General features: G+C 33.4%; 1 protein-coding gene across 1 annotated transcript in view; it reads left to right on the top strand.

Annotated features, from left to right (window-relative positions):
* LOC146000558 (pickpocket protein 28-like) overlaps positions 1-17,906 on the top strand; it is a 107,821-nt gene that overhangs the window by 84,401 nt on the left and 5,514 nt on the right. The window contains exon 11 of the mRNA XM_083138306.1: positions 803-930. Within this exon, the coding sequence (XP_082994432.1) occupies positions 803-930 (128 nt within the window). The remainder of the gene's footprint in view (positions 1-802; positions 931-17,906) is intronic.

The raw sequence follows: 17,906 nt of genomic DNA, 5'->3' as shown, positions 1-17,906 counted from the left end.
CCGATTAAGTTTCGCATCACTATGTATGGTGTAATTGTTCTCAATGGACGAGAGAGGCTTGTGTGTATTACCCCCGTCCGAGAAACTTGGTAAATGTCGTGCTTACGACGTGATGCGTACGTTCATTCGAACGAAAGGTTTAACTACGCCGACCTAATTGTTTTAGATAATTGCTTTCCGAGGGCTGGCGCATATTTGATTTAAAAGAGCACAGGAGCGGGCAGACTAATGACCTAAATTCACGTAAAGGTTCAAACAAAAAGGAAATAGTATGTTGATTAGATCCATGATTTGTATGTATATTCACTTTTGGTATTCCTCAGAAGTAATGAATGAGAGAGAGAATGAGAGAGAGTGAGTGCGGAGGCGATGTAAACAGTTTGTTGATTCCAATATTTTTTTGTTAATACAATATATTCATATTTTTACCGTTCGTCAGTGTTATCATTTGATGTTTTTGAGGTATCTGGTATAATGCTATTAGTGTATTCTTATAGTGTTCGAGTCTACATATCTAAGGTAAACAAAACAGTGTAACATTTCAAGGTATTTATCCCCGCCTCGCACTAGTACGACAATAAACGACCGTCTCAGTACCGAACTAAAAAACCTGGACCGTAAGTAAAAGTCGCGACCGGTTTCCCGTACCCATAATGACGTCTGGCCCCGTGCCGGGGTATGAAAGATACGTCATTTCGGCGACCGGGAGTGGACTTATTACAAGTATACGTTTGTTTTAGTCGTTACACTTTGAAGAGTTCTAGTATTTTCTATTTAACAGACTTTCCTTGTCTCTTGCCAGATTGGAGGGCTTTGAAACTAATGATGGAGCCAAGTTGGACAATCTCGTACAGCTGAAAATGATAATGGAATCTCTTCCACATGAGAGGTACATACGAAGTGTGGTGAGAGAGGAGCTAGACCTAGTAGGTAAGGCAATGTGTGCATGCTAAAACGTCCTTGCACGTATTTCCTTAGCACTGTCAGTGTTGCCACAATTTGAGGGCATAATTTCCCTTTGTAATAGGCAAAATATCCCTTTGCTACCAATTTTTCCCCTTCATGTTAAAAATCATATAACAACAATAGTAATAAATAGTAATAGTACTTTTGTTGGCCCATATTTCGTATATGAAAAAAAAATTAATCACATGGGCAAAATGATTATAAAACCCCGGTCAGCCATGAATGTATAAATACCTTTGCTTCATTGCCAATTTCATAACTTTCATAAGTAGGGGAGACTGTTGTGCTTTGAGCATAGGGTACCCTGGAACATTTACTGTTTCTGATAATTGCTGCTATTTAGCGGGCTCAAACTCAGCTACCTTGTAGAGAATGCCGATAGGTAGTGCTGACAACAGTTCTTTCTTGTTTTGTTACAAAGCGTGGATTCCCTGGACGAATCAAATTTCTCAGTGCCAAAAGTAAATATTTTATTGGTTATAATTCGTGTTCTAACCAAGAAACGAAATCGTGTTTGCGACAATCGTCATGTACAGCGTGTTCCATATCATCTGGTGAGTAAATACGAATGCTAACTTCAGTAATTTATTGTAACATGTAGCATAGGCAGCCATATTTGTTGAAATGCGCGTCCTCTTGTACCTTGGAACACACAACATCATGTACCATGGAACATGTTCATGTCGACTTCATTTCCTTTTACACGAAGTACTTTATCACTGCACGGTGTTCAATTTTCTCAATTTTGCACTACACTAACACCTGCTCTGCTATTCCTGCCTCCCGACACAACACTGCTGCCATCTGCCGGCCATTCTTAGAACTTTTCAAACCACCCTCGTATTTATAATATTGGTTTATAATGACAAATAAATTTGAGCCTTATTTAAGTTATTTTACAGCCATATTTCAACCTACATTCTGTGTTCTAAGGTACAAGAGGGTGTATTCCATGGTACATTACCATGTTGTACCAAGGAACACTTTCCATATCATTTAAATTTTATTTATTTTATCCTTAATAGGACTGTAAAACAGCAAAATACAAACAGGAAGTTGTAAAGAAATCTTCAATAGATAAGGCCAGTATTTTTTCACGTAAAAAGGTCAATACCTAAAATTTAAAAAAATTGAAATGTAAAAAGTGTTCCATGGTAGTCTCCCCTACTAATAACCGAAGATGTAGGAAAGTGACTTAAATTATGCAAAATAGGCTTATTCTCAAAGGAATAGAAGTGAGAAGGAACAGCAAACAATGATGGATACGGAAATGCAACCTAATAATATGGTATGTATTAATACTGAGTACGATATCTTCAAATTTCCCTGAAATTTTGGTATGTTTGATCGAATTTCTATTTTACCCTTTGACTTAAAATGAATCTTCATGCGGCAACACTGAGCACCATAGGCGCCGACTCCATGGGGCTTGGGGGGCTCTAGCCCCCCAATGTTAACGATGTGGGGGCAGAGCCCCCAAATAATTTTGCTTAAGAGGATCTAATGTATTATCTTGCTTATTTTGTAAAGTTTACTCTGAATTGTGCCACATGAACTTAATTTTAAATCATAAACTTTGGGGGGCTGAGACCGCTAAACCATCAACTTTGGGGGGGGGGAGGGCTATGACCGGAGACAGCAAAACACATAACTTATTACTATATACTAAGTATATAATTATGAGTATTGTTAAAAATTTTTACTAAAAAGAGTTTCAAAAGACGATGTGTATGAACTAGGGTAGTGGATGGGACGTTCGAGATACAAATGGCTCTCACATGACATTCAGAACGAGATCATTAATATATTAGGGAGATCTATTTTGCGCTACATGGTAACAGATATTAAAAGTCGGGAATATTTTGCTATTATGGTTGACGAAACTTGTGACATATCCATCCGTGGACAATTAATATTCTGCACTCGAACTGTGAATAAAAATTTTGATATTTTTGAGGAATTCATGGGCTTTTATGAGATTCCGAACACTGAGGCCAAAACTTAAAAAAGGGAGATAGTGAGTCATTCATTAATTTATTTCAGTGATCAGAGCCCCCCCAATAATTTTGACAAGTCGGCGCCCCTGCTGAGCACTGTAGAGGTTTTACATTGTCACTTGTACGCACTTGTCTGGACGAGTCCAGTGGCAAAATAGGGGTGGAACCGATAAGGGAAACTGTTCCTGAAAATCGTCTTCTGTTTAAACAACCCGGAAGTCTTAAAAATGGTAAGTTCGTCGGCAAAATGCTTTTAGGGGAGTTAGAAGTTGTAAAAGCCATCAGACCCAACAAAACAAGGCAATGGAACGCATACAAACAAAAGACTGACATGAAAACTACAGCGATGTTTCGTGGATGTTAGTATGTATACTCCCCCCTATCGCGTGTGTCGTCCTTTCGAGTTAAGGCCGAATTGAACTGGATTTCCATTAGGAATGCCCTAGTTGGCGCTGAACTGGCTACCTGGTTAAAAATGATAGCCGCCGGGCTGGGTCATGTTTTAATTGCAACTGGCTTTCCTCGACTGGAGTCTGTGGAACAGCCTATCAAAGCAAAGTTTGGCCATGTGAAGATAATGTGTGAGTTTGCCAAAGTAAAGCTTTTGTCTGTGGTTTCCGAGTGTTGGTTGTTTTTATTCGGTTCTCGATAAAAGAAAAAATTACAGAGATGATGTGCATTCGTGTTCAGTTCATTAATATTTAGGTATTTACAGTGGCGAAGCGTAGAGTTCCTAGCAGGGTAGGCACAGAAGTGCGATAATTTCCATTAGTTGCTTAAATCTGTAAAAAGAAAGGGAGGGGGGGGCTATGTCATGGAGAGTGGTTCAATGTCTCTCCAGACCGCTTCTTTACTTGGCAGTGTCATGACGTTTTCAAAAGTGTTGTTACCAGTAGATGTTGAATACGCTAAGGACTGTTTGTGCCCTCGGGCGTTTAATATTCGCAATTCATTTGCACGTACTTATAACTAATTTGCACGGGTTTTAATTAATTCGCATGTACTTAGAATTCATTAGCAAGTACTTAGAATACTTTACATTTATGTATTTGCATGTTTATAACTTTTTATGAATATATAATTATTTATTTTATGAAAAATATGTATATAGAAGGTAATTAGAGGTACTAAACGCTATGCATATGTTTTTATATTCATTACTACAAAGTATGTAATGTATAAATCGATAATAATTAATGTTTATAGTATTGAAAATAAGTTTTCTATGGTTTATGAACCGCTATGAACGGTGGTAATGGCTGTAGGTACAGGTCCAATTACGATTGGGGACAGTCCTGGTATTCGAACCCGCGATATGTAATATTATTAATTAGTACTATGCAGTAATTTCATCATGTTATGAAACACGGTGGTGCAACACGCTAGACAGAATACTGTCTCCGAATTTCGACTCCGCTCTGATGCCAGACAGAGAGAATGAATTAATATTCAGCGCAGGTAGAGGAGAAAGGAATTTTGGGGAAGCGCGCTCAAGGTCAAATGACGTCACAACGTCAGGACAAAGGAAGAACCTGATTGACCAATCAGAGAACGCGTCGGTAATTTTCAGAACCGGTTTTTTCAAGGTTAACCAGTACGCAAGAACAGGGGAAAGCTATGCAATACTGTAGGGCAGGGGAGGTATTCAACCAGACAACAAAGGATGTCTGAGAATGCGCAGCAAGGGTCAAATCTCTGAAGCTATGCGGTTTCCGCCGCCAATTAATATTCCGCTCAGGTTTGCCTCCAAGGCACAGGACGCTTTAGCGCAGGTTTTTTTATCTGTACTATGAAGAAGGGAGAGCTATTAGGGACGGGGCCTACAGTTTTCACCATTTGCTTTTATCACGGGGTAACGAACCTAGGACCCTTTGATTATTGATTTAGGTAGTAAATGTATGTTACTGTGTGCTATTTAATTTAATTTTGAGTTTATTTTTTACCAAACTTTGACTTTATGTCAAACATTTTCACAGCTTATCCTTATTTTTACCAAAATAACACTATTTGTACTATTCAAGCAACATTTTTTATTAAATTTTGGACTCACAAAGACATTTTTTCAACTTTTAACTTATTATTTTACAACTTTAAGTTAATTTTTACCAAAATAACACTATTTGTACTATTCAAGCAACATTTTTTATTAAATTTTGCACTCACAAAAAACATTTTTTTCTACGTTTAACTTATTATTTTACAATTTTATATTAATTTTTTTACCAAAATAACACTATTTGTACTAATCAGGCAACATTTTTTATTAAATTTTGGACTCGCAAAGACATTTTTTCAACTTTTAACTTATTATTTTACAACTTTAAGTTAATTTTTTACCAAAATAACACTATTTGTACTATTCAGGCAACATTTTTTATTAAATTTTGCACTCACAAAGACATTTTTCAACTTTTAACTTATTATTTTACAACTTTATGTTAATTTTTACCAAAATAACACTATTTGTACTATTCAAGCAACATTTTTTATTAAATGTTGGACTCGCAAAGACATTTTTCAACTTTTAACTTATTATTTTACAATTTTATGTTAATTTTTTACCAAAATAACACTATTTGTACTAATCAGGCAACATTTTTTATTAAATTTTGCACTCACAAAGACATTTTTCAACTTTTAACTTATTATTTTACAACTTTATGTTAATTTTTTACCAAAATAACACTATTTGTACTATTCAAGCAACATTTTTTATTAAATTTTGGATTCACAATGACATTTTTTCAATTTTTAACTTATTATTTTACAACTTTATGTTAATTTTTTACCAAAATAACACTATTTGTACTATTCTGGCAACATTTTTTATTAAATTTTGCACTCACAAAGACATTTTTCAACTTTTAACTTATTATTTACAAGTTTAGGCTTATTTTTATCAAAATAACACAATTCAATCTGTTCAGGAAAGACTTTTAGTTACATTTTCGACACACAAAGTGTGTGTTCTCAACTTCTATCTGTTTATTTCACAAGTTTAGGCTTATTATTACCAAAATAACACAATTCTATCTGTTCAGGAAAGATTTTTAGTTATATTTTCGACACACAAAGTGTGTGTTCTCAATTTCTATCTGTTTATTTTACAAGTTTAGCCTAATATTTACTCAAATGACACTATTTATATTATTCAGGCACTATTTTTATTACATTTTGGACTCTCAAAGACACACACACACACACACATACACACACACACACAGAGAGAGAGAGAGAGAGAGAAAGAGAGAGAGAGAGAGAGAGAGATTTTTTCCAAGTTTAGGTTTCTTTCCACTCAAATAACACAATTTAGATGTGTTTTGAATTATATTTTGGATGCAAAAGTATGTTTTGACAAGTTCTACCCTTTTATTTTACAAGTTTAGGATTTTTATTACTCAAATAACACAATTTCATCTATTCAGGATATTTTGTATTTACAAAGAGATTTTTTCAACTTTTAATTTATTATTTACAAGTTTATGCCTATTTTTTACTCAAATAACACAATTCAATCTGTTCAGGAAAGACTTTTAGTCGCATTTTCGACACACAGAGTGTGTGATCTCAACTTCTATCTGTTTATTTTACAAGTTTAGCCTAATATTTACTCAAATAACACGATTTGAACGTGTTTTTTATTACATTTTAGACACACACACACACACACACAAACATTCACAGACACACACACAGACACACCATCACACACACACCCACACACACACACACACACACACATCCACACACACAGATATATTTTCCAAGTTTACAGGATTATTCTCTAAGTTTACTCAAATAACACATTTTAAATGTGTTTTGAATTAAACTTTGTACACACGAAGTGTGTTTCGTCAATTCAAGAAAGTTTTCAATTATATTTTGGATGCAAAAGTATGTTTTGTCAAGTTCTAACCTTTTATTTTACAAGTTTAGGCTTATTATTATTCAAATAACCAATTTCATTTATTCAGACAACATTTTGTTTGTTATATTTTACTCACAAAGACATTTTATCAATTTTAAATTTATTATTTCTCAAGTTTATGTAATTTTTTATTCTAATAACACAATTTTAACTATTCAGGCAACATTTTTGTTGCAATTTGGACTTACAAAGAGATTTTTTAAATATTTGTATTAAATTTTCTATTTATTGTATTTCACATTCGATATTACAAAGTTCTAAGGTGTGTATAATATTTCAAACTATTTTCAGGGTGTATTTGTTAATGCATTTGGATAATAACTATTAGGTTTATGGATGAACTAATGTTAAGAATATTTCAACCAATCAGAAAATGTGTCGTTTTTTTTCCACCAATCAGAAAACGCGTCGGTTTTATTTCATCCAATTAGAAAACGCGTTGATTTTATTTCAACCAATCAGAGAAGGCGTCAGTTTTGCTTATGAGGTATAAAAACTGCGTAAAAGCAAGCAGAAGCTATTTTGAGAAGTATTTGTGAAGCATTGTGTCAGAGAAGACATCAAGTTGTGATTATTGGCCGTGAGTTTCAGACAAAGAACTCAAGAGAAGCTATAATTAAGGTAAATGATTTTTATTATGTAGCGTGTTTTTAAATAATATGTAAATGCTAATATTGAAACGAAGAAAACGTCAATACAAACCAAAAAGAATATGCGTAATGTGAACAAGTACTACAACTATATTTCTATTTTTCAGATGCTTCTAATTTTGTATGTGTGACTGAAAGGGACCATTAGTGAAAGATGGCGTCTTCAACCTCCACAAACAAGGCTAACCACACTACGGTGAGTACCTCGCAAGAGATTTTACCATTGGAATGTATATTTCTCCACTAGTTTTTTGAAATAATATATAAATCCAGAAAACAAAGAAACGAAAAAGTAAATACAGAAATGAATATGCGTAATATAAACAAGTACTACAACTATGTTTCTATTTTTCAGGTGTTCTTATTTGTGTACCTGTGAGTGGAAGGATCTATTACTGGAAATAACGTCAACGAAGTAACCGACAAGGGCATGAGTAACATGATTTCAGATGTTATCCATAAGGATTCTGTGTTGGAGATTTTGAAGAGGTATACACCTAGCAAGTATATTATATGCAGGGGTTGTTATCTAAATGTAGGCAACCATTTTTATGAGTGCGAGTGCGTATGCTGTAAAGATGAATTTCTGATTTCCGAATGTTTTTCTATTTGCCAAGGGGAAAGCCGTTTGTATGAATGCCAGCATTGTGTTGAGTGGATGTGCGAGAGAATCCAGTGTTATTTGCAGGATCAGGACAACACAAAACATATTTTTGATTTTTATATTACTAACCATGAGGATGTTGCGGATGCTTTGACGGCACACGAGGTACAGACAGAATACAAAGCTTTTTATAGTGTGTTATGTGAAATTTCAAACAATATCGAACTAGTGAAAACTCTTATAGATTCTATACGCTCAGCAGAGCTTACTTATGGTAGCACAGGATTTTTGTGAGAGTTGAATAAAGAGAGACTGACTAATAACAGCGAAAATGGTGCAATACATTATTGATGTACAAGGATTTATTTATAACAGAAAATTTATATTGCGTGAGATTTGTGTGAGTTCTACAAATTTGGACACTGTGTAGTATGCGCTTGTGAGTGTTCCCGATTATTTCAAAGAGAACAAAGAATCGCGCTGGGTTAAAGACAATCTCCATGCATTAATGTATGATATTCCTTGTGGATGTGAAATATACTATGTCCGGAGGGCAGTTAGGAACTTGAACTGTCAAGGTGGTACATTTTTCTGCAAAGGAAAATCCCAAATTATCAAAGATTTGTTTAATATTGATAACATTGTTGATTTACAAACTGTAAACTGTCCATCCCTTAAGAATTTGTATATGTTTCAAGGAGGATTGTGCAAGTATCATTCTGATACTTCTCCCCCAGCTGAACAAGGTTGCGCATTCAGAAATGTTCAAAGACTTGTATGTTGGTACAATAATAAAAATATTAAGGTGTAATGTATTTTAGTGCAAATAATAAAGATTTGTGAAAAAGAAATGTTTTCTATGTTGTTATTTAGTTTTAAAGCCTGCATTCAAGGTATTTTCAAGTATTACCGTTTTTTTTATTTTTTTGAGTGATTGACTTAATACCAGGAGTTATACGAGCCGTATTTTAACTACAATCACTATATGTCTATGAGGACTAAAATCCACTGATTGAACCTTAAAGCTTAGGCTTACTATGTATATTGATTACTCACAGGACAACACGAATTTTACAGAGGATTGTAGGAGGCATAGGCCCACACGCCAGAGCCTTATTAGCCTGCAAGAACAACTTATATGTTGAATTGTGACTGTTTAGAAATAATATTTATAAAGTTTAAATCATTTTCATTAGATTACATATATATTTTGGATTCAAATAAAACACTCAAGTTAAGTTTTTTAAGTTTATTTTTATTTAATATACAAATATAGAATATATCAAATTCACATATATGAAAAATACTCTACCAAAGAGCAAAAGTCACATAGGGATTACGATTTAGCCGATGCTGAAATTCTTCCATGAGGGATTTGTAGTAAGAGAGAAATTTTTGCCATTGGTTAAAGTTGAGGGTGACTCCACCAGAGATGTTGGTGATTTCCATTTTTATGTTTTCTCCACTGCCCTCGAAGGTGAAGTAAAGTTCTTCTATAATGTTTATAGATCTGAACCTGTCTTCTTGTGTGGGGAATCTGTTTTTGTAAGTGTCGAAGATCGCATCTGATTTGTACACGCATGATGGGTACTCTTCTCTATTTAGGACAATGTAATTTTTTCATGTTTCAAAATCAATTCAGTGTTTGTGAAAGTACCTCGAATAATGATATCCATGTTGGCAACGATGATGAATCTGGTTTCTGGTTTTATGCTGTTCATTTGGTGGGTACCTCAGATAGACTGCATTTTGGTTTGCTATCAATAAAAAGTTTTAAAAATATGCAACTAGTGCTACAAAAGGAACTGAAATTATCGACAATTTCTGGATTATAACTAAAATTCAGTTTGCCTTTTACATATCCAATATTTACAGACCAACACTAACTAGACTTCGATTTATATAAATGTAGCGGGAACTATATTTCTGAGAATCAAACTATATTAGGATTATATGTTAAACTTATACAAAACCAGATTATTCTATGTAAGTATGTTTATATTGACTGGATTATTTAACAGATCAAACAGAAAGAAGGCAAAATTCACTAAACGTAGGTGATTGCATGAAAATAACTAGGTCAAGGAGTGACCAACAGTGAGCTGAGGTTATATATAGAGGGTCGCTCTTCATAATTCTTACCTTCGCTGGATCGGCGAAGGAACGCACTTGTGGGCGGTAGAACCTGAATGGGCTGCACCAAGACATCGGAGACTCGAAGCAGATGTCTTGGTGGATGAACCCAAGTAGGGTCATAGGCGCTAGGGTCAATTTGGTCATTTCTTTTTGCATGAGGAACCAATTTGGCCAACTCCCAAATTAACTTACATTGCTTATAACTAATTAAATTTGAAGAAAAATGATAATCTCTTAGACTGTAAACATATTTTATATTTAGGCTGCACAAGATCCAATGATAAAATTAAAAAATGGTAACCGCCCAGACAGGGACTCGAACCCTGGACAGATAGGTTAAAACCCTAATGCTATACCAACTAAGCTATCTGAGCACAAGGTATTCTTTTTTGAAAAGTTAGTTATGTTAAGAAATATCGTTTGAGAACACTTTTGGTCTGGGTCGACAGAGAAGGAGACAGCATTTCCAAAATTTTACAGACTGGATGTATTTTACCACCACTATAGAGGTCTTTACTATATGTAATTCGAAACGCTAGAGTTCAGTTAGCTTTCAAAATTGAGGTTACCTAGTACAATATGTTGAAGATTTTGTGTTTGGCACACTTAGCAAGTTACACTTATATCCATTTCAGGACAAATGATGCTAAAACTCTCAAATTTACTGTCAACTCATCAACTACTAGCAAAGTTTTAGTATTATATGTCCGTAATTAGATATAGTGTAACTTGTTATGCGTGCCAAACACAAAATCTTCAACATATTGTACTAGGTAACCTCAATTTTGAAAGCTAACTGAACTCTAGCGTTTCGAATTACATATAGTAAAGACCTCTATAGTGGTGGTAAAATACATCCAGTCTGTAAAATTTTGGAAATGCTGTCTCCTTCTCTGTCGACCCAGACCAAAAGTGTTCTCAAACGATATTTCTTAACATAACTAACTTTTCAAAAAAGAATACCTTGTGCTCAGATAGCTTAGTTGGTATAGCATTAGGGTTTTAACCTATCTGTCCAGGGTTCGAGTCCCTGTCTGGGCGGTTACCATTTTTTAATTTTATCATTGGATCTTGTGCAGCCTAAATATAAAATATGTTTACAGTCTAAGAGATTATCATTTTTCTTCAAATTTAATTAGTTATAAGCAATGTAAGTTAATTTGGGAGTTGGCCAAATTGGTTCCTCATGCAAAAAGAAATGACCAAATTGACCCTAGCGCCTATGACCCTACTTGGGTTCATCCACCAAGACATCTGCTTCGAGTCTCCGATGTCTTGGTGCAGCCCATTCAGGTTCTACCGCCCACAAGTGCGTTCCTTCGCCGATCCAGCGAAGGTAAGAATTATGAAGAGCGACCCTCTATATATAACCTCAGCTCACTGTTGGTCACTCCTTGACCTAGTTATTTTCATGCAATCACCTACGTTTAGTGAATTTTGCCTTCTTTCTGTTTGATCTGTTAAATAATCCAGTCAATATAAACATACTTACATAGAATAATCTGGTTTTGTATAAGTTTAACATATAATCCTAATATAGTTTGATTCTCAGAAATATAGTTCCCGCTACATTTATATAAATCGAAGTCTAGTTAGTGTTGGTCTGTAAATATTGGATATGTAAAAGGCAAACTGAATTTTAGTTATAATCCAGAAATTGTCGATAATTTCAGTTCCTTTTGTAGCACTAGTTGCATATTTTTAAAACTTTTTATTGATAGCAAACCAAAATGCAGTCTATCTGAGGTACCCACCAAATGAACAGCATAAAACCAGAAACCAGATTCATCATCGTTGCCAACATGGATATCATTATTCGAGGTACTTTCACAAACACTGAATTGATTTTGAAACATGAAAAAATTACATTGTCCTAAATAGAGAAGAGTACCCATCATGCGTGTACAAATCAGATGCGATCTTCGACACTTACAAAAACAGATTCCCCACACAAGAAGACAGGTTCAGATCTATAAACATTATAGAAGAACTTTACTTCACCTTCGAGGGCAGTGGAGAAAACATAAAAATGGAAATCACCAACATCTCTGGTGGAGTCACCCTCAACTTTAACCAATGGCAAAAATTTCTCTCTTACTACAAATCCCTCATGGAAGAATTTCAGCATCGGCTAAATCGTAATCCCTATGTGACTTTTGCTCTTTGGTAGAGTATTTTTCATATATGTGAATTTGATATATTCTATATTTGTATATTAAATAAAAATAAACTTAAAAAACTTAACTTGAGTGTTTTATTTGAATCCAAAATATATATGTAATCTAATGAAAATGATTTAAACTTTATAAATATTATTTCTAAACAGTCACAATTCAACATATAAGTTGTTCTTGCAGGCTAATAAGGCTCTGGCGTGTGGGCCTATGCCTCCTACAATCCTCTGTAAAATTCGTGTTGTCCTGTGAGTAATCAATATACATAGTAAGCCTAAGCTTTAAGGTTCAATCAGTGGATTTTAGTCCTCATAGACATATAGTGATTGTAGTTAAAATACGGCTCGTATAACTCCTGGTATTAAGTCAATCACTCAAAAAAATAAAAAAAACGGTAATACTTGAAAATACCTTGAATGCAGGCTTTAAAACTAAATAACAACATAGAAAACATTTCTTTTTCACAAATCTTTATTATTTGCACTAAAATACATTACACCTTAATATTTTTATTATTGTACCAACATACAAGTCTTTGAACATTTCTGAATGCGCAACCTTGTTCAGCTGGGGGAGAAGTATCAGAATGATACTTGCACAATCCTCCTTGAAACATATACAAATTCTTAAGGGATGGACAGTTTACAGTTTGTAAATCAACAATGTTATCAATATTAAACAAATCTTTGATAATTTGGGATTTTCCTTTGCAGAAAAATGTACCACCTTGACAGTTCAAGTTCCTAACTGCCCTCCGGACATAGTATATTTCACATCCACAAGGAATATCATACATTAATGCATGGAGATTGTCTTTAACCCAGCGCGATTCTTTGTTCTCTTTGAAATAATCGGGAACACTCACAAGCGCATACTACACAGTGTCCAAATTTGTAGAACTCACACAAATCTCACGCAATATAAATTTTCTGTTATAAATAAATCCTTGTACATCAATAATGTATTGCACCATTTTCGCTGTTATTAGTCAGTCTCTCTTTATTCAACTCTCACAAAAATCCTGTGCTACCATAAGTAAGCTCTGCTGAGCGTATAGAATCTATAAGAGTTTTCACTAGTTCGATATTGTTTGAAATTTCACATAACACACTATAAAAAGCTTTGTATTCTGTCTGTACCTCGTGTGCCGTCAAAGCATCCGCAACATCCTCATGGTTAGTAATATAAAAATCAAAAATATGTTTTGTGTTGTCCTGATCCTGCAAATAACACTGGATTCTCTCGCACATCCACTCAACACAATGCTGGCATTCATACAAACGGCTTTCCCCTTGGCAAATAGAAAAACATTCGGAAATCAGAAATTCATCTTTACAGCATACGCACTCGCACTCATAAAAATGGTTGCCTACATTTAGATAACAACCCCTGCATATAATATACTTGCTAGGTGTATACCTCTTCAAAATCTCCAACACAGAATCCTTATGGATAACATCTGAAATCATGTTACTCATGCCCTTGTCGGTTACTTCGTTGACGTTATTTCCAGTAATAGATCCTTCCACTCACAGGTACACAAATAAGAACACCTGAAAAATAGAAACATAGTTGTAGTACTTGTTTATATTACGCATATTCATTTCTGTATTTACTTTTTCGTTTCTTTGTTTTCTGGATTTATATATTATTTCAAAAAACTAGTGGAGAAATATACATTCCAATGGTAAAATCTCTTGCGAGGTACTCACCGTAGTGTGGTTAGCCTTGTTTGTGGAGGTTGAAGACGCCATCTTTCACTAATGGTCCCTTTCAGTCACACATACAAAATTAGAAGCATCTGAAAAATAGAAATATAGTTGTAGTACTTGTTCACATTACGCATATTCTTTTTGGTTTGTATTGACGTTTTCTTCGTTTCAATATTAGCATTTACATATTATTTAAAAACACGCTACATAATAAAAATCATTTACCTTAATTATAGCTTCTCTTGAGTTCTTTGTCTGAAACTCACGGCCAATAATCACAACTTGATGTCTTCTCTGACACAATGCTTCACAAATACTTCTCAAAATAGCTTCTGCTTGCTTTTACGCAGTTTTTATACCTCATAAGCAAAACTGACGCCTTCTCTGATTGGTTGAAATAAAATCAACGCGTTTTCTAATTGGATGAAATAAAACCGACGCGTTTTCTGATTGGTGGAAAAAAAACGACACATTTTCTGATTGGTTGAAATATTCTTAACATTAGTTCATCCATAAACCTAATAGTTATTATCCAAATGCATTAACAAATACACCCTGAAAATAGTTTGAAATATTATACACACCTTAGAACTTTGTAATATCGAATGTGAAATACAATAAATAGAAAATTTAATACAAATATTTAAAAAATCTCTTTGTAAGTCCAAATTGCAACAAAAATGTTGCCTGAATAGTTAAAATTGTGTTATTAGAATAAAAAATTACATAAACTTGAGAAATAATAAATTTAAAATTGATAAAATGTCTTTGTGAGTAAAATATAACAAACAAAATGTTGTCTGAATAGATGAAATTGGTTATTTGAATAATAATAAGCCTAAACTTGTAAAATAAAAGGTTAGAACTTGACAAAACATACTTTTGCATCCAAAATATAATTGAAAACTTTCTTGAATTGACGAAACACACTTCGTGTGTACAAAGTTTAATTCAAAACACATTTAAAATGTGTTATTTGAGTAAACTTAGAGAATAATCCTGTAAACTTGGAAAATATATCTGTGTGTGTGGATGTGTGTGTGTGTGTGTGTGTGTGCGGGTGTGTGTGTGATGGTGTGTCTGTGTGTGTGTCTGTGAATGTTTGTGTGTGTGTGTGTGTGTGTCCAAAATGTAATAAAAAACACGTTCAAATCGTGTTATTTGAGTAAATATTAGGCTAAACTTGTAAAATAAACAGATAGAAGTTGAGATCACACACTCTGTGTGTCGAAAATGCGACTAAAAGTCTTTCCTGAACAGATTGAATTGTGTTATTTGAGTAAAAAATAGGCATAAACTTGTAAATAATAAATTAAAAGTTGAAAAAATCTCTTTGTAAATACAAAATATCCTGAATAGATGAAATTGTGTTATTTGAGTAATAAAAATCCTAAACTTGTAAAATAAAAGGGTAGAACTTGTCAAAACATACTTTTGCATCCAAAATATAATTCAAAACACATCTAAATTGTGTTATTTGAGTGGAAAGAAACCTAAACTTGGAAAAAATCTCTCTCTCTCTCTCTCTCTCTTTCTCTCTCTCTCTCTCTCTCTGTGTGTGTGTGTGTATGTGTGTGTGTGTGTGTGTCTTTGAGAGTCCAAAATGTAATAAAAATAGTGCCTGAATAATATAAATAGTGTCATTTGAGTAAATATTAGGCTAAACTTGTAAAATAAACAGATAGAAATTGAGAACACACACTTTGTGTGTCGAAAATATAACTAAAAATCTTTCCTGAACAGATAGAATTGTGTTATTTTGGTAATAATAAGCCTAAACTTGTGAAATAAACAGATAGAAGTTGAGAACACACACTTTGTGTGTCGAAAATGTAACTAAAAGTCTTTCCTGAACAGATTGAATTGTGTTATTTTGATAAAAATAAGCCTAAACTTGTAAATAATAAGTTAAAAGTTGAAAAATGTCTTTGTGAGTGCAAAATTTAATAAAAAATGTTGCCAGAATAGTACAAATAGTGTTATTTTGGTAAAAAATTAACATAAAGTTGTAAAATAATAAGTTAAAAATTGAAAAAATGTCATTGTGAATCCAAAATTTAATAAAAAATGTTGCTTGAATAGTACAAATAGTGTTATTTTGGTAAAAAATTAACATAAAGTTGTAAAATAATAAGTTAAAAGTTGAAAAATGTCTTTGTGAGTGCAAAATTTAATAAAAAATGTTGCCTGATTAGTACAAATAGTGTTATTTTGGTAAAAAATTAACATAAAATTGTAAAATAATAAGTTAAAAGTTGAAAAATGTCTTTGCGAGTCCAACATTTAATAAAAAATGTTGCTTGAATAGTACAAATAGTGTTATTTTGGTAAAAATTAACATAAAGTTGTAAAATAATAAGTTAAAAGTTGAAAAATGTCTTTGTGAGTGCAAAATTTAATAAAAAATGTTGCCTGAATAGTACAAATAGTGTTATTTTGGTAAAAAATTAACTTAAAGTTGTAAAATAATAAGTTAAAAGTTGAAAAAATGTCTTTGCGAGTCCAAAATTTAATAAAAAATGTTGCCTGATTAGTACAAATAGTGTTATTTTGGTAAAAAAATTAATATAAAATTGTAAAATAATAAGTTAAACGTAGAAAAAAATGTTTTTTGTGAGTGCAAAATTTAATAAAAAATGTTGCTTGAATAGTACAAATAGTGTTATTTTGGTAAAAATTAACTTAAAGTTGTAAAATAATAAGTTAAAAGTTGAAAAAATGTCTTTGTGAGTCCAAAATTTAATAAAAAATGTTGCTTGAATAGTACAAATAGTGTTATTTTGGTAAAAATAAGGATAAGCTGTGAAAATGTTTGACATAAAGTCAAAGTTTGGTAAAAAATAAACTCAAAATTAAATTAAATAGCACACAGTAACATACATTTACTACCTAAATCAATAATCAAAGGGTCCTAGGTTCGTTACCCCGTGATAAAAGCAAATGGTGAAAACTGTAGGCCCCGTCCCTAATAGCTCTCCCTTCTTCATAGTACAGATAAAAAAACCTGCGCTAAAGCGTCCTGTGCCTTGGAGGCAAACCTGAGCGGAATATTAATTGGCGGCGGAAACCGCATAGCTTCAGAGATTTGACCCTTGCTGCGCATTCTCAGACATCCTTTGTTGTCTGGTTGAATACCTCCCCTGCCCTACAGTATTGCATAGCTTTCCCCTGTTCTTGCGTACTGGTTAACCTTGAAAAAACCGGTTCTGAAAATTACCGACGCGTTCTCTGATTGGTCAATCAGGTTCTTCCTTTGTCCTGACGTTGTGACGTCATTTGACCTTGAGCGCGCTTCCCCAAAATTCCTTTCTCCTCTACCTGCGCTGAATATTAATTCATTCTCTCTGTCTGGCATCAGAGCGGAGTCGAAATTCGGAGACAGTATTCTGTCTAGCGTGTTGCACCACCGTGTTTCATAACATGATGAAATTACTGCATAGTACTAATTAATAATATTACATATCGCGGGTTCGAATACCAGGACTGTCCCCAATCGTAATTGGACCTGTACCTACAGCCATTACCACCGTTCATAGCGGTTCATAAACCATAGAAAACTTATTTTCAATACTATAAACATTAATTATTATCGATTTATACATTACATACTTTGTAGTAATGAATATAAAAACATATGCATAGCGTTTAGTACCTCTAATTACCTTCTATATACATATTTTTCATAAAATAAATAATTATATATTCATAAAAAGTTATAAACATGCAAATACATAAATGT

Source organism: Lepisma saccharinum, chromosome 16, assembly GCF_977018435.1.
Source record: "Lepisma saccharinum chromosome 16, izLepSacc3.1, whole genome shotgun sequence".
Taxonomy (NCBI): Eukaryota; Metazoa; Arthropoda; class Insecta; order Zygentoma; family Lepismatidae; genus Lepisma; species Lepisma saccharinum.
The sequence above is the reverse complement of the archived record's forward strand: the minus strand, read 5'-3'. Positions and strand labels throughout refer to the sequence as shown.